The sequence below is a fragment of the Drosophila persimilis genome, unplaced genomic scaffold (assembly GCF_003286085.1).
Source record: "Drosophila persimilis strain 14011-0111.01,24,50 unplaced genomic scaffold, DperRS2 tig00000652-arrow-arrow-pilon, whole genome shotgun sequence".
Lineage (NCBI taxonomy): Eukaryota > Metazoa > Arthropoda > Insecta > Diptera > Drosophilidae > Drosophila > Drosophila persimilis.
Window position 1 is genome coordinate 665,640 of NW_020825329.1, and position 26,787 is coordinate 692,426.

General features: G+C 36.6%; 2 protein-coding genes across 12 annotated transcripts; one reads left to right on the forward strand and one right to left on the reverse strand.

Annotated features, from left to right (window-relative positions):
- Positions 1 to 765: 765 nt before the first annotated feature.
- On the forward strand, positions 766 to 13,821 carry LOC6602545 (calcium/calmodulin-dependent protein kinase type II alpha chain). Of its 11 annotated transcripts, none has more exons than XM_026990965.1 (16): positions 779 to 842; positions 3,118 to 3,309; positions 3,369 to 3,463; positions 3,587 to 3,646; positions 3,706 to 3,760; positions 4,114 to 4,439; positions 4,558 to 4,652; positions 4,716 to 4,838; positions 4,898 to 5,024; positions 6,272 to 6,364; positions 7,405 to 7,461; positions 10,199 to 10,264; positions 12,501 to 12,579; positions 12,662 to 12,756; positions 12,814 to 12,928; positions 12,999 to 13,821. In XM_026990965.1, exons 2-16 carry the CDS (start codon positions 3,245 to 3,247, stop codon positions 13,141 to 13,143), a joined length of 1,596 nt encoding a protein of 531 aa, XP_026846766.1. In that variant the 5' UTR covers positions 779 to 842; positions 3,118 to 3,244; the 3' UTR covers positions 13,144 to 13,821. The 11 variants fall into 11 exon arrangements, with proteins under 11 accessions (XP_026846773.1, XP_026846774.1, XP_026846775.1 ...); XM_002027538.2 differs by having other exon boundaries at positions 12,504 to 12,579; XM_026990966.1 differs by lacking the exon at positions 7,405 to 7,461.
- Positions 13,822 to 16,704: 2,883 nt separating this feature from the next.
- On the reverse strand, positions 16,705 to 19,020 carry LOC6602544 (ATP synthase subunit beta, mitochondrial). Its single transcript, XM_002027537.2, has 3 exons — positions 18,942 to 19,020; positions 18,037 to 18,351; positions 16,705 to 17,965 (listed from the first exon to the last, which is right to left on the reverse strand). Exons 1-3 carry the CDS (start codon positions 19,003 to 19,005, stop codon positions 16,824 to 16,826), a joined length of 1,521 nt encoding a protein of 506 aa, XP_002027573.1. The 5' UTR covers positions 19,006 to 19,020; the 3' UTR covers positions 16,705 to 16,823.
- Positions 19,021 to 26,787: the final 7,767 nt, after the last annotated feature.

Below are 26,787 nucleotides of genomic sequence, written 5' to 3' on the forward strand. Positions count from 1 at the left end.
ACATATAAAAAATATTGTATAAATTACATATATCATAAGCTCGCATATATGCTGACTAAGTACCATAACATTCCAGTTCATTTCAAATTATTTCGTTTGAAAGCTGTGACACCAGTCAGTACCAACTACCAAATATGTATATAAAAATTAATACCGCAATTATTGTTTTAAAAAAAAAAAATATCACAAAATTTGTTTTGGCATTTTTAATGAGTTCTCGTTAATACAAATATATTATCTATCCATCTTAATCAAAATTCCTGTTTTAATTTTATCCCGATAAAGAGGCTTTACCGGCCCACGTCTTGTTTCTGTCTGGTCAAAAAAATAGCTTTCGACACCAATTTGAATTTGTTAGAACCAAGCGACTGCATTCGACGTAAAGAAAGTTTGGAATATGGAAACATCACTGCGCATACTCCTAGCATTGTATGTCTGCAGCAAATATGGCCTTCGTGGCCGTAAGTCTTAATTTTGCTACACGAAAGTCAGGGAAAAAATTCAGCACGAAGCTTTTCTGCTCGGCACTTCTACTTTAATCGAACCAAACGAGACTGTAAAGTCTCGTCATTCAGTATTGAATTCGAATTTCAAGCAAACGGACGTTCTTTAAATTTCTATATCTATTTTTACTCGTCGTGTGTTCTCAGTTCGCTATATCATACAAACTTATACATAGACATACATATGTATGTTCGCATATCGGAACTTTTATTTTTCGTATTGACATTTAACTATTGTCATAATTAACATTTTCTGATTCCCCGATTCACTAATATATGTATTCGTAATACATTGTTTTTAGTGAACCAAATTAATACATCATAACGTTCATTTATAAGGTATATTTTAAATATAATATTTATACAGATTTGAACATGTGTACATACATTTATACACACACACATTTTTATGTGCTTTATTCTCATCTACCGACATATATATATAAGACATCTCAAATTCAAAAATATAACCATATGCAAATATGTAGGTACATATATTTATATGTTTTATTTTAGGCTAAAATATAAATATATTTATATATATTTATGGTATACATGTGAAACGTATATAACCGTGTTTGTCCACCAAGTTACAATTCGGTTGACACAACTTTAGTTGCCTCGCCCCTATATTTTAAAGGATACTTATGTATCTATGTACGTATGTATGTATACTCGTACATATATGTAAATTAATTGCATATTTCATACATATGCCAGTGAGTTCAATTTAAAATATGTTTATTTAAACCTGGCACAGGCCTGTATAGAACAAAATGTAATAAATAGAATTGCTTAGAAATATAAATGCAACGGAGGTTGGAAAATTTGGAATATTCATGCGCAAGCAATATGGACATTTGTCACAAGGAAACAGCCTTATATACACTGGTTTGTGTGTGTGTGTATAGCAACATCTTTAAATATGTACTTTTGTACACAAATTAAACTCACGATGGAATATTCTTAAACATGATTAAAGGCCTAAAATACCGTATATTTATATACATACATACATATGTATGTTCATTGGTAAAAACCCTTGTGGTAAACAAAATTTAAAAAATTAGATGAATCGCAACAAGTTTTATTTAATGTCCTCACAGATATCCATGTGGCATCCTTATTGGGGGCGGGGCGTCTTAAAATTAAGCTCAATCAAAAAGCTCCCGTGCAAGAAAATCAGGATACATAAACTTGCTCCCGAATATCAACTCTTGGGCAGTATGCACATGCATACATACATATGTATGGATGTGCATTACTATGAACCGAATTGTAGCTATTCTGACATGATGCGGTGCCGTTTTTCAGTAATGGATCAACATTGCTCTAAGACACCTGTCGCTTCAGTGGTAAATTTGATACATTAAATATTCAATATATTCATATATAATATGTGCTATTCAGAGATATTACTTTATATAGCAATACGCACAAGCATTGCACAGTTAATACTTTTTAATTATAGATGATACATTTCTTAGATGTACATATGTATGTATATGTATAAGAACCAGTGTATTTTAAATTGATGTGAAATCTGCACCGGTTTATTTTTATTTAAAAGTTTTCTGGGACTTGAATATTGATTTATATTTTCCTAGTGCCTGGAAACCAGCTATCAAAGGAACATATGTACATATAATACACGTGTTTATGCATGTAAGCATGCAGAACATATGTACATATGCGAGGTCGAAAATATAAAACTTTTCTAGTTGGATGTAGAAGGTTTTGTTTATATCTTAAGCTTGGTTAGTAATTTTATCGCCATGTATTCTATTCTCGAATCGGCATATTGATTTTGACCAAAAGCTCGCAATGCACCTTAGGACCCAATATGCAAACGTATGCACATACATATATGTATACATGTACATGTACGTGATATTTCATTGCTACCGAAGACATATTTTCATATATGTATGTACATATGTATGTAATTCTAATCGAACTTCGATGGTCCAAAAAAAGTTGAATTATTAAAACAATAGTCTCATTGTGCCTGAAAGAACAAATCCATACATATGTAACTTTATGAATATACATATACATATTTTTAGTAGTGTATGCAAATACATGTGAGCGGAGCAATTATTTATTTAAAAATAATAATTGTCACTAGTCTAAACAAAAAAAAAAAACAGTTTAATTTTTATTTTTACAAACGATGCCGCCTCCAAATCAAAACGTAGGAAAACTAATTATTTGTTTCTTGCGTTCATTGAGGTTCTACTTCTAGTGATGGGAGAGAAAATTGTATAGTTCCGATAACAATAACAAGTCAAAGATTGCATAAAAAATATCTTTTGCATAAAACTATTAAAGAATTTACTTAAATTTTTGTTATCCATTGTTCTATTATTCAAAAGGAACCGAACCGGTCTATGAATGTACTGATGTATATAAATATATACATATGTTCGTCATAGAGCGGAAACACAAAACACTAACGAGAGCTGAGATCTGTGCCGGTAGTCTAACCTGTCTTATTATTATAAATTTGTTTATACATACATATACATATGTACGTTGATTTGTACTTTATTTGTTGTATTAAACTCGAACTTTAATTCCATTAATGTATTTATATTTTCTAATCACTACAAAGGCAAAAATTAACAACTTTGAAAGTGGAATATAGCCAAACTGCAAAATCACAGAGATTGAGGCAATTTTATACAACGCCTTGCTGACAATTTATTGCCGAAATAGATTTTCTTAAGTGTGCCATCGCGATGGCTGCTCCAGCAGCCTGTACGCGTTTTTCGGACAATTACGACATCAAAGAAGAGCTAGGAAAGTAAGTTCATTTGACTATTGTAATGTTGCACTTGTACACAAAATTATTCGATTTTGTAGGGGTGCCTTCTCAATAGTAAAAAGATGTGTCCAAAAATCAACTGGATTTGAATTTGCTGCAAAGATTATAAATACCAAAAAGTTGACAGCAAGAGGTAAGAATATGTACATTTATCTCAGCCATCCATGTGGTCATGGAGTAAAGAGTACCGAGCAGACTGTTCTTATGTTCACAAGGTTAATATATATTAATAAATAAAATATTTTTTTTTTTTAAGATTTTCAAAAACTAGAACGTGAAGCTAGGATCTGCCGAAAATTACACCATCCAAATATTGGTATGTCTCATGTTATAATTAATGTTAGTTGTGTATTATAATTTAACTATATATTTCAGTGAGATTGCATGACAGTATCCAGGAGGAGAACTATCATTATCTTGTTTTTGATCTGTAAGCATTATTAAAGTTCAAACTTAAAACAATTTCCAAATTTTTTACCGTTGTCTATTACCGAAAACTATTGTATTGTAACATTTTTCGTATGATATGTAGATGTTTTCGGATCTCTCAAGAAATGACTTGACTATTGTTTATTGAGATTCATACTTCATCCTTTCCCCTCCGAGTTCTACGTTCATTTATGTATGAATATGTAAACAGTGAACGCAAAAATATTTGTATTGATGTAGGAGCTTTAAGCTCTATTAATTACTATAATTCGTATAAGTAATTTAATTAAAATTTAAAAATAATATAAAAGCCAAGAAATCAACAAAATTGACTGTGCATACATACATTTTCAGTGTAACTGGTGGTGAACTTTTCGAAGACATTGTTGCACGCGAATTTTATTCAGAGGCTGATGCATCACATTGTATTCAACAAATATTGGAATCGGTCAATCACTGTCACCAAAACGGTGTGGTGCATCGAGATCTGAAACCTGAGAATTTACTATTAGCTAGTAAGGCAAAGGGTGCAGCTGTGAAACTCGCTGACTTTGGTCTAGCCATTGAAGTTCAAGGCGACCATCAGGCCTGGTTTGGATTTGCTGGCACACCGGGTTACCTATCGCCGGAGGTATTAAAAAAGGAGCCCTACGGAAAATCGGTAGATATATGGGCATGTGGTAAGCAATGGAATTTCTTCTGAAGCTAATTACGCATGCATACTCGTATAAGCATCATGACAAGATTAACAATAAGTTGTTTTACAAAGTCCAGTAACTAATTTTTATTTCTCCTTAGGAGTAATTCTTTACATACTGTTGGTGGGCTATCCACCATTTTGGGATGAAGACCAACATAGATTATACTCCCAGATAAAAGCAGGAGCCTACGATGTAAGTACCTTTTTTTTTACTTATCTCATGTCAATAAATTTTAATTATTATTAATATCTTTAGTATCCCTCGCCAGAATGGGATACAGTAACACCAGAAGCAAAAAATTTAATTAATCAAATGCTAACTGTGAATCCAAATAAACGAATAACCGCATCCGAGGCTCTGAAGCACCCATGGATTTGTGTAAGTGGCCGCCCATACGTATCTATATTTTATATATTATATCATCTCCGTATTTTCAGCAAAGGGAACGTGTGGCATCTGTTGTGCATCGTCAAGAAACCGTGGACTGTCTCAAGAAATTTAATGCACGTCGCAAGCTTAAAGGAGCTATACTTACGACAATGCTGGCTACTAGAAATTTTTCTAGTAAGTAATTTTATAAAAAAAAAAAAACGAGGGGGAACGTTGTGAGTTGCTGCGGACACTGCAACTCTACAGTTACACCCGATACTAAGTCAGTATGGCTCTCCTCCGGCAGACGCCTCTAATATTAAACGACACGACAAAGAGTTCGTGCGAGAGAGACAGAAAATCAGTCTGAGCGTGACGTCGGTTTTGGCTATAAAAATGATCTGATCTGATCCAGATTCAGCAATCTGATAGATATGGTCATTATCTATGATTCTGCGTTTTTAGTTTTCTCGAATCTGCAATATTGTGGATGCAGCAGATTTTCGTCCTTTGTGGGGGCGGAAGGGGGTGGGGCGAAATTCTGAGATATATATTTTATATTATATTATATTATATACATATATATCTAACAAAAGTGCGGATCTGAGATTTGTGGATGCCCCAGATTTTCGTCCTTTTCGGGGGCGGAAGGGGGTGTGGCGAAATTTTGACACAAAATGGTCAAGGTCCGATATCACAGGAGTGTGGATACCAAATTTGGTTGCCTTGGCTCTTATAGGTTCTGAGATCCTTGAACTCATAGTCATCCTCTACGATTCTGCGTTTTTAGTTTACTCGTATCATCGAAATTGAGGATGCCACAGATTTTCGCCCTTTGTGGGGGCGGAAGTGGGCGGGGCAAAGTTTTGAAATATTTTTGTAGCAGTGACATATCACAGAAGTCTGGATCCAAAACATCGTTGCTCTACCTCTTATAGTCTTTGAGCACTAGGCGCTGAAGGGGACGGACGGACGGACAGACAGGGCTCAATCGACTCGGCTATTGATGCTGATCAAGAATATATATACTTTATGCTGTCGGAAACGATTCCTTCTGGACGTTACACACATCCACTTTTACCACAAATCTAATATACCCCAATACTCATTTTGAGTATCGGGTATAAAAATACGAACACAATTTTCATCGCCCCGAAGTTTTTAGATTTTTTCGGTAAAAATTGATTTGCTTTTTGTCACGCAGTGGCGCTGCAATTGAATTTAAAATATCTAAAATTATGGGCACAAACAGTTATAAAAGTAAACTGTGACCCTTTATATTTTCACATAAGGAAGTAGGAATTGATGATGTCCAACTTTAACATATAGCTGCCATTTTCGCATAGTGTCCTAGAGACTCGAGAGGCATTCAACATAGGGCCAACTGTAGAGAGTAGGGTTTTTCCGGAAGAATACTAGTATTATACTATTATTATTTACAGGCAGAAGCATGATAACCAAAAAGGGTGACGGATCTCAAGTCAAGGAATCAACTGACTCCTCTAGCACCACCCTTGAAGACGACGACATAAAGGGTAACTATTAAAACTTAGATTTACTTTGTTTTTACATATAACGCGATGAATGTTGTGAATGAAAGCCACATGATATCTCGTTTAGCATAATAGGTTTTGGTAAATCGCTAGTGCATTACTCAAGGCTAAACATAGTGTAAACTATAGAAAAACGAATTATATAGATATACATATAATCCTTTACATAGAATTTCTTACATGTACAAATTTTATCAGGGGAGCTAACAAATAATAAATCTCTGAAATAGTATATGGTATACATATGTGTTTGGTGCAGAATCTGACAAAAGTGTATATCCACTTTCAATTATTTCAGTTTTCCCAAAATTAGATGTGTATGGATTGTTTTTTTTTTTTTTGGTTGCATATTTTCGCAAGTTTTTATGTTGTTATACAAAATGGTTTTATTCAAATTTGATATCAATATAACAACTTTTTTTAATATTTCACCATATTCAACGTAATTTTTTACATTCTTAAATAATAAGGGAAACTAGCGGTATGACATTCAGATTGAATGTCACTTTCATTTAGAAAACAAATTGCAGCTGATATTGAAAATTTAGCTAGATAAATACATAAATAAGAGTTGGTACAAAACTATTTTGTCTTCCTATAAAATCGAACCGATCTTTTTTAATTTAAACTATGCATGTATCGTCATTCATTATTTAAAATAATTAAAAATCAATTGGTGATTTGGAGCACCTGTTCTTCTTAACCTTGAAAACTTCTGTCACTATTCGGTATGATTAAATTTTTGCAAAAGTTTTATCAAACGATTATATTTGTTTAACTAAAAAACTTGTGATACTTAATGAGTATAAACTAATAATAATTTAAAATATCGTTTTATCTAAATTTGTTTAGCTATTGCTTTTCATCGAAACTCGAATCCACTTGTAATAATTAGCTAGAATCAATCACAATAAAATCTAAAACACACATCAAACTCATTCACATAAATTACATAATATTGGAACAAATCAAGTTGCATTTTCAAATATGAAATTTGTTCGTTTTTTTTTTGTTTTTCCTAGAAGATAAAAAAGGAATCGTTGATCGCAGTACCACAGTCATATCGAAAGAGCCCGAAGGTAAATGTTAACACACATTTTTTGGGTTTTTCAAATATTTTTCAAAAATTTTGACACATACATATGTACAATTAATAATTTCATCATCATATGTTTATTTCGCATTAATCAAGGCTTAGGCTTAGGCTAATTTGTTAGGAAGCCATGCATCGGCATGTCTCGTAGAGCTTCAACTACTCGTATGTATTGTCAATAGGGAAATAATATGTATTTAGTGTTGAAGATCCTTTCTTGCCAGTGTATAATAAAACTGTAGAATGAAACCTTTCAACATGCTCAGATGTTATTCCATATGTACATATGTTGTACAGACGTACATATAATATGTAAATTCAAACGCAAGAATTTTTTATCAATCCCAAATGGTCTGATATTGATTTTTATTTCAGCAATGTATCTTCTGCATTTGGATTGAAGTTTGAATGCAACTAAATACAAACATATCTTAATTACACGTCTTAAATAACTACATACATTAGTCGCCGAGTCGATTAGACTCTTATTTAAATATCAGAGATACTTAAATCAGTTATTTACAGAACGTGATAAGCGTACTCATACCGTACATGTGAAGTACGTCAATCTAAATAATTCAACTGAACGGTACTGACTTGGGCAGAATCCACATTTTTGGACTCAATACTAAGGATAGTAAACCAAAAAATGTTCATATAAATATACTTGTGTAATATGTAATTATTTTGGCTTGCCGAACTATATTTTCCGTCCTTTCATGAAATGCCCATATACGAGTATTCCTTTTGCGCGTGTCCTACCCGTAATCGTGTTACCCCCTACGATCTTATGACTTGTATTGTGTATGAAACTCCACCAAGCAATCTATCAACTAAAAACATACATATGTATATTAAAAACATTTTGAAAAATATTACATAAAAATTCAATTTGTATAACATTGCAGATATTCAAGAGTCGAGAGTCAAAAAAAATCGAAGAACTTTGTATTCGAAATTTAGCAAAATGGCACCGTCTCGAATACTCCAGACATTTGTAAATATCAGTTTAAATATAAAGAACACAATTAACTCCGTCGATTCTACCACTAAACCTCGGTAAAGGCTACCCCGGTCGTTAGTCATTTCGCAATCAAGTTATGTCGGTTTATCATATTAAAATACTCCGACTCAAACTAATTTTACACTATTATGGCTGTTGGGGTTGACCTGTTGACACTAAATATTGCACCTAGTGTATGGTATGTACATACAAATTACCAGAATTACGAACTTGCGTAATTTACGGTCTTCTCTGATCGACATATGGACAAAGAGGCTGACAAATCAATGGTCCAAATAGTAGTGTTGAGCGGAGGCACACTAAGAAAAGAATTTGGTAAAGATGGGTCGGAGTTTGTATCGGAAACAATATTTTTTCTTCGGAAAGTACTTACTAGAATAGAAATTAATTACATGAATTTACGTAAAAATGTGCAAAATGTACCTACAAAAAATGATGGAAAGGTGAACGCAGAAAAAATAATGTCTAAAAGTAATGCTTACGTATAACATATGTAACTCATTACAAAAAAATTATCTTTGGGTCGACGCTTTTAATCAATACCTATATCAGTCCTTGTCGATATTGAGATGTTTATATGAATTTGTTATTTCACTTTTGTGATAAATTATCTTCAGATACAAAAAAAATATTTCTTTTAGTCCTTTTTTGTTATTTTTCGTGCAGTGAAATAAAATGCGAGTGGAAAGTATTAGCTTAAAAACTGAAAGAATATTTTGAATTATAAAACCATCTGAAAGAGTATACAAATAAATACTTACATGTACTCCATTTGTAATAACACTACCGCATACACTTTTTACGGTGTTTTTGGGCTCGCGGTGTTGTTTGTCGTATTCCACCAGACTTCAATCTATAGCGATAGACATATGTATTTGACTTTGAAGTCGGGAAAGTCGGGGAAAGTATAATTTGGCTAGAACATCGTTTTGGCACAAAGAGTGCCAGAGCTCTTCAACTGATAGCACTGTGGATACGGGACGGCTCCCAATACTAGTTTACCGTTTTATGTCATGCTATCCCTGTCTTGCAGTCTGGATTGTACTTGAAGTGAGGTGGAATACGAGAATTAATAAGAAGGAACGATTAACCTTAGGATCCCAAGCTTTCGATACCCAAGCAGTTCGATCAGCAAAACAAAAAGGATTTTCGCAGAGTGGTTTTTTGTCCGCCACACCAGGACCAACTATACGATAAGTCCAATCAGTGTTAGTGTGCATACCATTTTATGCCAGCTTTTTTAAACGTCAAGATTAGAAACAGTGCAAACCTTTGAGGGAATTGAATCGTCCATTCAAATTTTTTTAATAATTGCTATCACTCTGCAAATCAATGCTTAGTTTTTGGGGTTTATGCCGATTAAGGTTGGGACTTACGAGTTTGCATCGAGTCCGTCTACTCGAATTTCTTTCAGACATTATTTGTTCTACTAGGGGTCAACTTTCTTTGAAAGTACACAGCGAATACACACATAGATTTGTAAGTGGATTTTATATACCAAAAACATTGGCAGCTCGTAGGGGGTACCATTCTAATACATGTACTATTAGGCTAGGAGATTCCATTTATATTCTACAAATCATTGTTAAAAAATGACACCCTAAATAATTTTTTTATGATTTCATTTTCTAAAAATAAATATGTTATGAAATATTGACTTTTACGTGTTTCACGGAAACAATACAAATGTGTGTTTTAGAAATAAGGATAGTGTGTCCTGCTAAAACTTGCCAGCAAATTTCTGGAAACTCACAGTGCTCCTCAGGTACGTACATGTGTATGCCCAAAATGTTAAAGCCAGCCACCACTCGCTTTTTCAATGAGTACGTAAGCTGACTGGTTCCACACCTATAAATATTCCGTAAAAACAATCAATGATTTAAGATATACATAATTCTTAATAGACATTATGCTTGTATAAATGCATGTGAAAAAATATTTAATTTATTTAAAATAAAACTTTAAGCAGGATGAGTAAAATAATATATTCAAAGAGCAGATCTGATCGAAAATTAAGTTTGTAAAAAACCCCCAAATTTTGACTACACATCAAGTCAAGCAAACATTTAGATTCGAATATCTTCAACAAAAAATGTTTTTTGCTTTCCTTTATCTAATCTTATCCTGAACCTACATAGATCCTCGTACATACATACATATTGGGTAAAACAAATGGCAAGTAATAATGCTATTGTTAACGAGACAAAATTTGTAATACTATGTAAATTATCCAAAGAATTAAAAACAATCTTTCGCTACCCTGGAATATTTTAATTTCGGTATTTAATCTGGATGTTTATCTCGAGAGGTTTGTGCTGGCGTACTGAAAAGGTTCGAACAAATTTCGTCCTATTATTTCGTTTACCTTTTTAATGGGAGATGGTTTAGCTAGATCTTATCTTGGACTTTGTGGTGATCGAACGTAACTATGCCATCTAGTCATTCGATTGTGATACCATTAGTAACATAAAACTAGAGATGTTTCTTTTGGTTGAAATATCTTGAAAACTAAGCCCTCTTCCCAAAGAGCAAATATGGGAAAAGGTTCTTTGTCCGCTTCAAGATTAAACCGCACCCAGATACAGCTTCAGATAAGTAGCTTCAAAATTGCATAAAATTTGCCGGAATGTAAGTTTTTCTAATTCTCTACAGTGACCTTGTAAAATAACTGATATTACAATTGCTGAGTCGATAGAGCCATGTCTGTCTGTCTGTCCATCCATCTTGTTCTAGAGCAACGAAATTTTGTACCCAGACTCGTGTGATGTCATACTGAATCAAGATTCTTTCAACCCAAAAGATGAAAATATGTGGAATCCACAACTTTAAAGATACGAAAAACCCAAAAACGCAGAATCGTAGAGAACAAGCTATCTAGCAGACTATTTTATAATCTGTTCAATTTATTATTATAGCCAGAGAAAAAAATCAAATTTCAGTGGTTACGCAACGTCGTCCACGTGCTAACTTATTTTCTGTCTCTCTAACACACTCTTCGTGGTGAATGTTTGCGCCCTTTGGTGGGTGGGCGGTAGTCATACTGAGTGAGACTGAGTGTCGGGTATAAATGTAGAGTCATGTATAGTATAAATATGCATGTAACAGGCAAAGGTAAGCATTCCGGCAAGGTTATTTAAAGTACGTAGCTAATGTTAAAAAAAAGAATACAATACAACGAAACCGTATATGTAGATAATGTGTAAGATATTTTTTGAACTTTTATTATGTATATTTATGGACTCTGGTGTCTGACACGCAGTATAATTGCTACAAGGATGGTAGTTTTAAAGAAGGCAGATAATATTTTATAATGTACAAACCACTTATATGCATATAGAATAGGTATAATTGAGTATATAAGTTTTCTATATCTTATAGGGTATTGCATGCGTAAAAAATACAACTATTTCGATATATTTTTAAAGTTTTCAAAACATTTTAAAAGGAAATGCATGAAATATACAAATGTCGTGAGTCTTTACTTGTTGTCGGGTCATCTAATCGAATTGCCCCTAAAGGAAACAAACTGGCACTATCAATGTGAAAAATCTGATAATAACTAACTATTTTGTGTTTTTTAAACAAACCAGCAAGAAAAACTGTTTTGTATAATCAATTATTCTGGTTTCATAATGTTTAAGTTTTCTTTTAAGTCGGGATTAACCTTACATTTTCCCTAAAAAAGTCCTCTGCACCATTAATATGCGAAAGTTTGTATGCATTTTATGGCTTTAGTTGCGTTCATTTATTCCTGAGAAAAAATATTATTAAATAGTATGATATACACTTTTAAAGCAATCCAGTTTTAATTTCATCCTATCGAATATCTATAATATTCATAGAAAGCAAAGAAAAGAATCGAAAGAATTAACGAACCTAATCGAGAGTCAGTCAGTCAGTTTACAGGTCTTTTTTTTAAATACATTTTAAAAACAATAAATAAAATAAGTAAATGTATGATACAAAATAATTGCAAATTTACCTTTCAACTATATACAAAGCAGCTAGACGACAAGAGATAATAAAGATCACTGAACAGCTGATTGAAGCAATAAATAGTGGTGACTTTGATGGATACACGTAAGTTTATGATTTTTGTTTAATAATTGTACTGGATTACAATGACCATGACATGATTATTATTTTTATAAATTACTTTCAGTAAAATTTGTGACCCTCATCTAACTGCCTTCGAGCCAGAAGCATTAGGTAACCTAGTCGAAGGAATTGATTTCCACAAATTTTACTTTGAAAACGGTAAGCATAAGTGGGAACACATTTAACAATATTACATGACACCATTTTTACTTTCAGTTCTTGGTAAGAATTGTAAAGCCATTAACACAACAATATTGAATCCCCATGTACACTTATTGGGTGAAGAGGCCGCTTGCATCGCATACGTCAGGCTAACACAGTACATTGATAAGTAAGTATAGCTGAATTTTTACACTAAGTATTCACAGACTAATTGTCTTTTTCTGCACTTATAATCACAGACAAGGACATGCTCATACCCATCAGTCAGAGGAGACGCGCGTCTGGCATAAACGCGATAACAAATGGCAAAATGTTCACTTTCACCGAAGCGCATCAGGAAAAATAAGTGGAGCTACTACATTCGATTTTATACCACAGAAATAAGTTGCATCAATATGGATTGCATTCATCTCACCAAAGATAAAAAGTCTAGTTGTGCAGTTCAAGCAGTTGAATGTGCTACATTCATTTGCAGTTGACACAAAAATGGTGTCTTACATATACAAAAGTTTATTGTAAAGTTGATAATTTGTCTAAATTATATTTAATATTTATTTTATGTTTATATTTATATTCTTATAAATACAATCTAAGTCGAAGAAAAGTGAAAGTCCAAGTCAAGGCTTATAAATTCCACAGAAAGTTAAAGATTAAACATAAAAAACAGTATATAATGAAAACTACGTTTCGTAGCCAACATATCTGTGGGAGTAAAATATGTAACTGGAGAACATCATGTTTGTAAATCTTAATGTGGGAATGTGTTTCTAGAATGGCCTGGTTTGCCTATGCAAAGTCGTACTGACCATCAGAGACTTTGGCAAAAAACAAAAAAAATACGAAAACTATAAAAACCTAATAAATCTTTACTTACTCTTCTAAAAATGCCTGCAAACATTGTTAATGTATGTATCTGAATACTTATAATCATTTGTTTATCTGCATAAGCACTTAATTATTCACGTTCGTAAAATACATAAACACAAATATATAGCATACATAAGTATGATTATATGTAATCGCAAATAAATGTGTGAATAAAACCAAAAATTAATAACACAATTTAATATAAAATGTATCACGAAAGTGTAAAGCATTAGATAATTACAAAATAGCATTTAAAAATTAGAAAAGAAATATATATAAATTTAAATCCAAATAAATTAGCTAATTGTTATAAAAAATTTAGATGGAAATGATTTGGCGATGCTTTTCATGATTCATTACATCACCATTACGTACATACATCATACATCGCCTGTCTGTCCGCATCCTAGCCATTTCATATGTACCTTATACATATGAATTAATGATTCATGCGTCTGGGGATGCAGTGCATCTTCGACAAGACAAGAATTAAATAGAGGTTTTATTATTACATAAATGAAAATAATGGTCTTCTAATAAGTAATATGATTTATCTAAATTTTATATGCAAATTTCAATATCATAAAAAATTTTAAAAAAGTTACAACACAATTTAAAAAGCAGAGCGACGAGATTATTTATCCTACGATAATTACATTACAGATAATATTATGAGATAATTTTCAGATTTTTTCCAGTTCAGAATTTAGATCAAATTAAGTGTTTTAGGTTAAGCCTCTAAATATGTATGTATATCATGTGTAAGTGTATCTTTTATTGTGAGCAGGGCAGGAGTAGAGTAATTGTATGTTCTGAGACTGCATCCACACATAATGATAAAAATAATTTTCCCTGATCCAATCCTCTTAATTTTTTGGAAACCACCTATTACATTGTCATATTTTGTGGGATATGGATTCTTTAGTATGTATGCACATTTGTTTAGGACAAGAGCATATGTTCTTGGCTCATAAAATCGGGACGTATACTTTGGATATACATAAGTATGTATGTATGGATGTGTACTTACATTTTGATCCCTCCTCTGCTAAAGTATTTGTCCACGAAAACAAATTAAACAAATTATAGGTAAATGCTTTTAAAAGACAGGAGTTAATACATTATGAAATTTTGAAAGAAAAGTAAAAGAGTTTCAAATATTATTACTACTATTCACATTATTATTTTCGATTGATTTTACATCATGGGTTAAATAGATTACTAATACCACTACTTTTCCTATTTCTCCAAAAATCACTCATGGTTATCAGTTTTAATCAAAAAAGAATATATTTCAACAAATAAATGCTGTTTGTATGATCAATTTTTCTAGGACTTAAACGTCTTCTTAAATAATAAATAATATATATAATATATACTTATATAAAAGGAAAATCTATTATAATTCTTGAAACTTTAAATTTATCGAAAAGCTCCTAAGGTAAACCCAGTAATGTTTACCAATTACAAAAATTGATGGAATGCGTCTCTCGAAACCCGTAAAGAGATATGATAAATAAAAATTGCCTTTATACATTTTTCGCGGACGTCGATGTCCCCAATATTTAAAAACAATTAGAGCCAACCCATAATGAAAATTTAACAGTAATAATTCTTAATATTAATAAATTATTCCATAATTATGATTTATAAAATACACATGCATATTTAATAAAAATTATACCAAATACCTTCGTGGATCTTTAAATTGATGACATAACGCGGAAAACACATATGTAATTCTATATATGATGATGTAGTTTTTTACTGAAAGTCGTTTGTAATATATACATATCCAGAACGATCGATTACAACAGGGTTCAAAGATTTAGACAGAAGTGTTTTACACTCAAACAATTTAACGACTACAATAATTTCTGCCGTAGTTATAGAGATGAGAACGAGACGGTAGCTCTTACAGAAGAAAACTATGATATCCTTCATGGTCGATTTATAAGTAATTTTCAAAACATGACCCAGGAAGACAAAAAATGTTATGAGAGCATTATAAGGATGAGATGGGGTAACTTCTTACAGTACATATGAATGCATGTCAGGGGTCGCCACACTCAACGATGGAGAGAAAGATATAGAGACAAGGTAGTAGCAAAGACTATACAATACTAAGATGTTGCATGAGCGACCAAAAAGCTGTTCTATGGCGGGTCCTAACATTAGAACCCAATTGGCACGAGGGAGCGCGCGGGGTTTCAATTCCCTTTTCGCCTGTACTTCGTCTCTACCGCGACCCCGCTGCCCATCGGTTTCGTCTGTTCGGCAATTCTGGACTCTCGAGCCTCAGCACCGTCGAGGCGGTGGTCGCGGATCGCCGATATCTTTGGAGCGGCACAGGGACCTTTGGCCGTCTCAGCTTGCTAAATTAGTTAGTGAATATGAGTTCAATAAATATTTGCACACTGAAAAAATGTTAAACTTTGAGTGCTTATATCTTCTAAACTAAAACTATTTGAAAATTTATCTAAAGCACTCATACAATTTTTTTACTATTTCTGCTGAGTCCCCACTGTGCCGCGCCAAAGACATCAGCGACCACGCTGCCCTACGCTTTCGGCACGCAGACGATTCATATTTTGTTTTTGTATTCTTTCTCTCGAGACACACCGACTCGACGCTGACCGAGGCATTGACGAAGCCGAGTAGCATTTCGGAGGCGAAGGTAGCGTAAAAGAGAATTGAAGTAATAGCCCCGCGCGCCCGTACCAATGAGCGTCAAACGAAAATTGAAAAAGAATTTGTTCCTCATGCAACATCTTGGTATTGTATAGTCTTTGGTAGTAGTCAGCCGAGGGAAATGGTTTTCTTCTCTCCGATCGCAAAGTATCTCTGCAATCTAGTAACATAGATATGACCATTTTGCCGATTTGAGGGAGCAAGAGGGCGAGACCAAGACCGCAATGGAAAATTCAGATGGGTCTCAACATAATGTGTCGCACCCACAATATAGCTAGAACCCCTTGAAATCTACATTTCTCCTTTTAGTATAGTCGGTGCTTCCTTGCGTGTGCTGAAAACACCTGATCAAAATTATAGGAACTTGCACCAGTATAAGGAAATGACTATGATTTAAATACGTTTTATTGAGTTCTTCTCGTTTATAGAATTTAAGTTGATGTTACAGTGTCTATTAAAACTTCAATGCATAATTCACTTTATTATTCGTATTCCAGTGTAATTACTTAGGCAGCTTCCTTTGCCAGACGATCAGCCTTCTCAACTACTTCTTCAATTGGGCCAACCATGTAGAAAGCAACTTCCGGCAGATGATCATATTCGCCAGCCAGAATCTGTGAGAAGCCCTTAATGGTTTGTTCCAATGGAACCAGTTTACCAGCATGTCCGGTAAAGACTTCAGCGACCTGGAATGGCTGCGACAAGAAGCGTTGGATCTTGCGTGCACGCGCGACTGTTAGTTTGTCTTCCTCAGAAAGTTCATCCATGCCTAAGATGGCAATAATATCCTGAAGAGATTTATAATCTTGCAAGATCTTTTGCACACCACGAGCAACGTTGTAGTGTTCTTGTCCAATGATGTTAGGGTCCATAATACGAGAAGTGGAATCAAGCGGATCGACTGCAGGATATATACCTAATTCAGCAATAGCACGTGACAGTACAGTAGTGGCGTCCAAATGAGCGAAAGTTGTAGCTGGAGCGGGATCAGTTAAATCATCAGCTGGTACATAAATAGCCTGTACAGAGGTGATAGATCCCTTCTTAGTGGTGGTAATACGCTCCTGCATAGAACCCATGTCAGTAGCCAAAGTGGGCTGGTAGCCGACGGCCGATGGAATACGACCCAACAAGGCGGACACTTCAGAGCCAGCTTGAGTAAACCGGAAAATGTTGTCAATAAAAAGCAACACATCCTGTCCCTCCTGATCACGGAAATACTCGGCCACAGTGAGACCAGTAAGAGCCACACGAGCTCGGGCGCCTGGGGGCTCGTTCATTTGCCCATAGACAAGAGCCACCTTAGATGTCTTATCCTTGAGGGAAATGACACCACCTTCAATCATTTCATTGTACAAGTCATTTCCCTCGCGGGTGCGCTCGCCTACTCCGGCGAAAACAGAGTAACCGCCGTGGGCTTTTGCTACGTTGTTGATCAGCTCCATAATCAGCACAGTCTTGCCGACTCCAGCGCCACCAAACAGACCAATCTTACCGCCCTTGGCATAGGGTGCCAGAAGATCGACCACTTTAATGCCGGTGACGAGAATCTCTTGCTCAACGGACATTTCAATAAACTCTGGAGCTTCTGCGTGAATGGGGGCGGTCTTATCAGTTGGAATCGGCCCACGTTCATCGATAGGTTCGCCTAAAATAAAAAAAACATTCAACATTACATTGTTCGATCTATAAACTATGAGTGACTTATTTGAAACATACCAATAACGTTCATAATGCGACCCAAAGTTTCAGCACCAACTGGTATACGGATCGGATAGCCAGTATCGAGAACCTTCTGTCCACGAACCAACCCCTCAGTACCATCCATGGCAATAGTGCGCACAGTGTTTTCGCCCAAGTGCTGAGCCACTTCGAGCACCAAACGTGGGGAGCGGTTGTCAACTTCCAAAGCATTCAAAATTGGTGGCAAGTCATCATCGAACTGAACATCAACGACAGCACCAATTACCGCAACAATCTTTCCGTTAGCAACTGAGGCTGCCTTGACAGCTGCCTTAGCGGCATGGCTGCGAGCTAAAAAAGATGGTTTCAAAAATTAAATCTCTTCAGGATATGTATGAATTATTTACTATTATTTATTATGAACGATAGTTTGGATGAAATATTCGCAAGGAATATATACATATATATATATACATATGTACATGGATGTGTAAGATTACGTCACGACTTTCTTCAAGAACGATTAAATTTAAATAATTTTTAATATATCAATAATTCAAACCTTTTTCATTTAAGAAATTCCATGAAGCAAAATTCTCATTTAATTTGAAGTATGTATTTTAACTGCACTACAAATTTATAAAACTGGATATAACTGTATATGTGAAATACCAAAAAGATTGACAATCTAACATGATAATGAAATGATTGCTCTAATCCAAACTACGACAATTGTCTCTCAGGAAACATTTCAAACATTCAGTTATTATGCAATCATTTTTTTCCATTCAATCGTAAGAGAAAAATCGCAAATTAAGGTTATGTCCATCTCGCATTAATGTTACGTTATGTTACACATTCTTTTATGTTGCTTTCTTCGTCACCACTGTGGCCCGATCCAAGTTTAGTACATAATATCCATGATTATAATAGGTACTTACACAATTGCCCCAAAAATGGAAGCAAATTCTTATCGGCTTTAGCGGCAGCACGTAACGCGAACATTTTTCGGGCGAGAACTAGAAAATTGTGTGCTAGCTTGTGGGGTGCAGTGTAAAATATACCGTCCGACCCTCAGAAATATACCAAAATATACCGTCTCATTTTAAAAATATACCGTAAATATACTGACGAATTCCAGTTCTATTTTACATATTCCTCGTTTTTGATATTCCGTCGAATATTACTATCTAAAACGAACATTTAGCACTGCCCACATAATTTTATCCGATTAAGGAATCAATTTTCTACTTGACTGGTTTGTTTTAAATACTTGATTTGTTTTCTTGCTACGGCAATTGCTGTTTATGCTTTTCAACTACAATATACCGTCTCGTATGCTGAAAAACCGAAATTATCCCACTTATGCCCCCTCTATTTAAATAGTTCAGCTACTTGAGACAAATGGCGAAAACTATTGACGATTGTAAATTCTTCTTGTAGATCCACCCTATCTTTCCCTTTAACTTGCAAAAAACCCCACGAACTCTACCTGAACTACGCTAAAATGATTAAATTTTCATTATTTTCGGTGGAAAATTTAAATATCCCCTTATAATAGGTTAATCGTTCTCCATCAAGGATTGGAAACTTATATTGCTTAATTTTAATGTTTCGTAATAAGCCAGATAGAACATTTAGCCATGCCCACACAATTTTATACGATTGATGGATCAATTTTCTATTTAACTGGTGTATTCTTAATACTTGCTTTTATTGGATTTCTATATACCGTTGAAAATAAAATTTAATAGATTGTCCTAGCTTGTGGGGTGGTAGTGTTGTTTTGGGCTTGAGGACTTTTGGGAATTTGGGATTTTTCCCAACGAAAGCAAACGGTATCACACTTGCTAAAAATTGGAAAAAAAAATGATAAAAGGCTAAAACAAAGAATTTTGTTTGTAAAGTTTTTTTTTTTAAATTCATTTTAAGAATCATCTTGTACATTTCACGGTCACACTGGCACCGACTCGTGCGCTCCTGATTTTTAAATAATAAATTCATTATTAAAAATATCAACCAAAAGTTTAATAATAATTGCACTTGATAATAATAGCAAAATACCACCGATCAGACGTATGTCATATCGCGTTTTGCGTGGAAATATCTCGAAATAAACAACAAACCACCAAAAAATACAAATCGCCCTCGGCGAACAAAAACAACAAAAAACGCGGGAACGCAGCAGCACAAACAAAATCTGTAGTCGGCATTTTCATGAAATCAGTTTAAGCACCTGGATCCTGAGAAGCATGGCAAACAGAGGAAAGACAAGGATGGCCACGGAGAAGGCGACTGGAGTTAAAATTCGCACGGAAACGCTGAAGAAAAGGGAAGGAGAAGCTAAATCCGCCATGCGGGTAGGAGTAAAAATGGCGGCAAAAACGGCTCCGCAGCTTTTGGCTTCTGCACCGTTGTGCAAGAAACCAAACTTGTCGACGAACGTGTCGACAAACATGTCCACGAACACGACAACAAGCATGACATCAAACATCTCTACGACGAAAGAGAGAGAGAAGACTGACGCGGTTTGTGTGGCTTCTGTGAGTACGAATAACGGAAGTAACCGCAAAATCATCGTTAACAAGTATTATGAGGGGCATAAAGGTCCATACATTGTTTGTATCGACAAAATGAGTGCGAATAATGCCAGAATTGCTATAAACCAGTTTGATCTATCCGATCTGCTGCTGAAACAAGGCATTAGCGATATCGAGGAGGTTGCTAGAATGGGCTATGGCAGGTGCAAGATTGTGTGCGGGTCGGCGGAGTGTGCAAACGGGCTAGTGGAAAACAGTGTTTTCGCTGCTCAAGGGTACTCAACCCGAATCTTTAGGCACTTCGTCCAAAAAGCAGGACTAATTTTTGGGATCCCCGGGCACTACTCGGAGGAACAGCTAGCGGAGCTTGTAACCTCAGATATCCCAATTGAGGAGATAGTTCGGATTACGCGAAGGGATAGAGCATCGGGAGAACGTGTACCTACTGGCAGGGTGAAACTCTGGTTCAGAGGAGAGCAGTTACCAACCAAAATCAATTTTCTATATTCTAAAGTAGAAGTGAAACCTTTTGTTCAGCTTAATCAATGTTTCAGGTGTTTTAGGTTTGGCCATCTGGCGCAGCATTGCAAGAGTGGAGCGAAATGTTTCAAATGCGGACAAGATCACAGCAAAGATGTTATCTGCTCAGGGCTGGTCTGTGCTAACTGGAAGGGGGAACATGCTGCCACCCACCCGCAGTGTGAGGCCAGGAAAAAAGCGTTCGCCATTCAAAAGTGTATGACACTGGAAAACCTAACTAGAGCTGAGTTCAGGGCTAGATATCCGATCCTTTTTGATAGAACTGCCCCCAACCCAAGGGATCAAAGGGAATTTCCTAGACCCAGTTGGCAATCTAACCGCCCCCCTGAATCCTTGAATAACAGCTTAGAGTCCGCCAGGGAAATTCATTCTGTCACATCTTTCGCGGAAGTGACCAAATCCAATAGGGTTGCCGCCCGGAACGCAGTGGCGGCCAAGGCAGCAGCCAACATGGCAGAGTGGAAGAACTCAATAAACTCAGAATACGTCCAATTGAGCGAGAAATTTGTGAGATCTTCATATGTGGCATCTTCTCTGGCCCAGGATAAGCTAAACGCACTAGGAGCCAAACTCACAGCGTTCCTGATTGATCCAAACAACATCATTAAAGGGGATTCTTTAGCGAATAAATTTATTAAGGAAATTAGAGAATTTGTCAATGCTTCCAACGCAGAACTAGATAGGCGTCAGATTGCCCAAGGGATGGCAGTTGGTTCTCAAAACAATGAAGATTCTTCAGCTAAATATTCAAAGTCTGACACACAACAACAACAAACAGCTCCTCTCAATGTTCCTAGACAACAACGCAATAGATATTGCCATCCTCTCAGAGATTTGGGTGTTGAACAACGCGGACTGCAGCATTTTAGAATATAACTTTTTCTGCAGGCCCAGAGTGGACGGCTACGGCGGGGTTGGCATCTACGTCAGGAAAAACATTCAATTCAGCATTTTAAAAATAGAGAACGATTTGGAAATTTTAGGAATAAAAACATTAAACCTCAAGAGCAATTTCAATATTTTTAGCATATATGCACCGCCATCAACAACAGTTTCACAGTTTAAATCGGGCACAAAAAAGTTTTTCGAATTCGCGGCTTCGCTTGACATACCCTCAATAGTGGGCGGGGACTTCAACGCTAGGTCTTCTATCTGGGGAAGTCCGATCTGTGATCGCAAGGGCCGCAGCGTTGAGAATTCCACCCGGGAGGCCGGATTTATCTGCCTAAACGACGGTTCGCCAACCTTCTCCAGGAGCCCATCTCAATTCTCCGCTCCTGACCTTTCTTTTTCGAACTACAGAAATGGAACTATTAACTGGCAAGTCCTCAAAACAAAAATTACGAACAGCAACCACTTCCCAATTGTATTATCAGTGCAAGGCCTAAATGTCCCCCTCCAAGGCAAGAAGATCCTTCACAACAGAATAGCCCGGATTCTGGGTGCAAGTGATTTCTCAAATCTGGAGGAGCTCAACGAAAAAGTGAAATCCCTGACCTTAAAAAACACGGTCACATTCCCGAGCAAGAACAAGTACGTTGCTAAGAAATGGTGGAACGAGGAATCGGAAAAACTTTTTCGCGTGCGAAACGCTTGCAGGCAAAAATTCTACCTCACCAAAAAATTGGCTGATGCCAGAGCAACCTTAGAAGCTGACAAAAATATACAAAATCATGTAAAAAAGCTTAGAAAGCGCAACTTTTCCAAGTTTATAGAAGAGGTCTCCTCATCGCCATCTATGTGGAGCAGGGTGAAGAACATAAAAAAATACGGTCATATTAAAAATGTAGGGAACAAATGGACGTACGAAGATGACAAAAACTTTCTTAATATGGTTAAAGCAACCCCATCCACGTCAAACAGTAGGCCCCCTAAGAAAATTCCTGCCCCTTTGTTAGGACCAGACGACCCGGAACCCCTGGAACTGGAAGAATTCCTGGCCTTCCTAAAAACCAGGAACCCCAATTCGGCTAGAGGCCCTGATGGCATCTCGTTCAGGATGCTTCAAACGCTACCAAGTGGGAAAAAACAAGACATTTTTGGAATTATAAATAAAGTACGGCTGAGTGGCGTCATCCCTGAAGTCTGGCGCAGGATAAAAGTGGTACCCATCCCCAAGAAGATTGCAGACCCTAATTCCTTCCAAAACCATAGGCCGATTTGTTTGATTAACACGCTGTTCAAATCCATAGAGGGGTTGATAAAGTTGAAGCTGGACGAGCACATAGCAAACTGTGACCTGCTGCCGGACAGGTCCTATGCCTTCAGGAGAAGCAGGTCCACGGCTCTCTGCATCAACGACCTTATCAACAAAGTTCTGGCGCTGAAGGCGAGGGGTTGTCAGGTTGTCGCAGCCTGCCTGGATTTACAAAGAGCGTTCGACTGCGTAAGAGTGGACACACTCGAGCACAGGATGAGGGATATGCGGTTCAATACAAGCCTCACGGCTTGGATCTCCAGCTTCCTTAACAAACGAATCCTCATAAAGGGCAAAAGCGAGGTAGAGGTAGAGGTGCCAGGGTAGTTGTCTCAGCCCAACCCTTTTTAACCTTTACACAGCCGAACTACATGATATTAACAGTCATAACTGCTTACTGTTTCAGTATGCTGATGACTTTTTCATAGTTTGTTTCCACAAAGACGTATCCATTGCGAAACGGGTGCTGGAAGACAGTATAGATAAGTTCGAGGAAAAATGCAATAGGCTAAACCTGTCATTCAATCCGGCGAAGTCTAAAGTGATTTACTTCAACAATCGTAGAACTGCGCTAAATATCTCGCATCAGGGAGTTGAAATCAGACAAGTAGAGCAGATCAAATACCTAGGCAGGACTATCTCAGCAAACAACTCAGCCTCTGGTCACATTGATCTGGCCATCTCGGAATCGAACAGAAATTGTGCGTTTCTCAGATTACTCAGCGGGTGTCACTATGGTGTCAGCCCCAAAAGAGGGCTTATATTTTACAAGGCATTTGTCAGAAGTAGGCTAGAGTACGCGTGCTCATCATTCTGCAACCTGTCCAAATCTGCCTTGGCCAAAATCAAATCCCACTGCAACCATCACCTCAGAAAGTCGCTGGGTCTGATAATCTGCACTCCCGTTCCTATCATATACCACATGGCAGGAGAACTTCCCCCGGACTACAGGATGAGATTCCTGGCGGCGAAAGAGTTGGTTAAGGTGTTTGCATTTAATCTCCCAGCAAGTGAAACAGTGTCAGCAAATAGGGATTTAAACACGGGCTACGCTAAGGCATATCGGGAGTTTGGCAGCATAATAGACAGAGTTGAGGTTTTCGAGAACACAGCTTCATTTTGCAATAAAATTAGCTCCGACTTAGAATTTTTCAAGGGCTCTGCACCCAACAAGCACGCTATAGACCAGGCAGGTATCATGCTGCTCCACGGGGAAAAGAAGGATCAGCTGACGAAGGGGGGTTTTGAAATCTATTACACGGATGGGTCAGTCGCCGATGGGCATTCCAGCGCCGCTTTCCTGCACGATAGGACAGGTTTTTTAGATAGCTATTACACGCACAAAACCCTTTCCTCGTTGTCCGCCGAGCTCCTTGCTATCGAGAAGGCATTGGACCATGCTATTTTGTACAATTTTCCTCGTGTCGCGCTCCTGACAGACAGCAGAAACGGGGCCCTCATTCTGGCGAAGAACATTCAGGATAACTCTATCGCCTACAAAATCAGAGAAAAGATCCAAAAAAATCCACATCTAAGAACTGTAGAGGTTCACTACATTCCCGGACACGCTAACATCCCCCAGAACACTTCAGTCGACGCAGCAGCCAAAGAAGCCCACAGACGAGGAAAATACACAGTGGTTAAATGGAACCTTAAAGACGCTATGTGCGAAATACACAGAATCCTAAAAGCAGAATGGGAGAGAGAATACGCCGAGTTTGCTAGTATCAAGCACCGTGGTTACTGCTCGCTTTTCCCCTCAACATCATCCAAACCGTGGTTCCTAAATAAAACTAAACTTAAAGCCATTGACGCTAAAAGAATCAACAGACTGCTTAGCGGTAACGCATTCGATAGGCACACTCTCGCCAAAATGCATGTAGTTCCTAGCAACATATGTGATACATGCGATAGTATCGATAACGCCTCGCATTTAATTTTCAATTGTACAAAGTACAACACAACAAGGCAAAACTTCCCATCTCTAAGAAAATATAATGATATTTACAAATTCTTTGAAAAAGAAAACACCAGCGCGTACCAAACACTAATTGACTTCATCGACAAAACTGATGTAAAGCTATAAACAGCACTTTAACATCTTCTATTCTTTGACTTGGCAATTTCCACCTTCAAAAGGCGGGCGGCCAAATAATCCCACGCTACTCACGGGTAGTTTGGTAACTTAAATCCCAAAAAAAAAAAAAATTTTAAGAATAGTAACATTGTTAATTTGACATCTCATTATATAGTTTTTTTTTGCCTTTTGAAATAATATGTAAACTATTCACATATTTAGGTAAATATTTTTTATTTCCCACACGCAAGTGAGCCGATTCTTTATTTCTGTTGCGGAAGGGCTGGAAAATTGTTACGAACCTTTGTTTTCTTCGGGGCAAGGCCGGCTAGCCAGTCATCCCAAGCCCTCGGGTCGCACAACATACCAACTAATTGGACATCTCGAACAAATTGAAACAACAAAAATAACCGACAAAAAAAACTGCAAATGGACTCTACTCGACAAACAATATTACAGTAACTTCCTTCAACACAGACGTGGACCAGGTCGAGGTGTTGATGTTTTTACCACCGACGTACCCACCCTACCTGAGATCCGAATCACAACGTTCTGGATCTGCCTGCCATGTGCAGCAGCCTTACCCTCCCGTTGCTGTGGCTCCTTTTCCCGCCATACGAAACGATTAGCAATTCATTTTCTTACTTATAATTTTCACGTTAATTTCCTACTTTTACATGGTAAGCCTAAGCCTGCCTATTTATACCCCCCTCATCTTATTATTACGGGCGTTTAATAAATAAATAGATAAATAGGTAATATATAAATATATATAATATATATATATATATATATAATATAAATAGATATGGACGGACTTAAATTAGGGGATTAACATATACATATAAATGGAGACGTCTAACAAAAATAAATAATGGGAGTAAATAAGTTAATAAATGATATCTTCTCTCTCCCTAAATGGGCGAGGGATCCGCACTACGTGGCCAGGATAGTTTCTTCGAGACCAGCAAAAAAGCAAGCCAGGATGGCGGAGCTGTGACCTATTCCCTATGAATTTGCCAACAAAAAGAATAAATTTGGGGTTTCTTTACTCCCCTTTTGGAGCGGACTCACTCTTATGCTTCTTGGGTCTACTTTCCGCCCCGCTGGTCAGCTCTAAGGTTCCTGGTGTTTGATCTTGATCCCCTGGAATCACGATTTATTTATCTTTTTAAAGGGTGATGGCCACTTCTCCATCCTCAACCCTCTCACTTTTTCTTTCAAAAACAAAAAAATCACGACACTTTCTCTGTAAACCGCTCCTCCGTTGCGGGAAATTTTCACTCTGAACCCCCTCTTTGCTTAGCTGCTCTGTATAATGCTCCCGGGCCGCTGATCCCCATCGCTCTCTTCTTCTATGAACTAGGTTCAAGGGCATGGCCTGATTCGGGCTGCTGGCGGCTCTCTTTTCTTTGGGGTGTGGGTGACTTGGC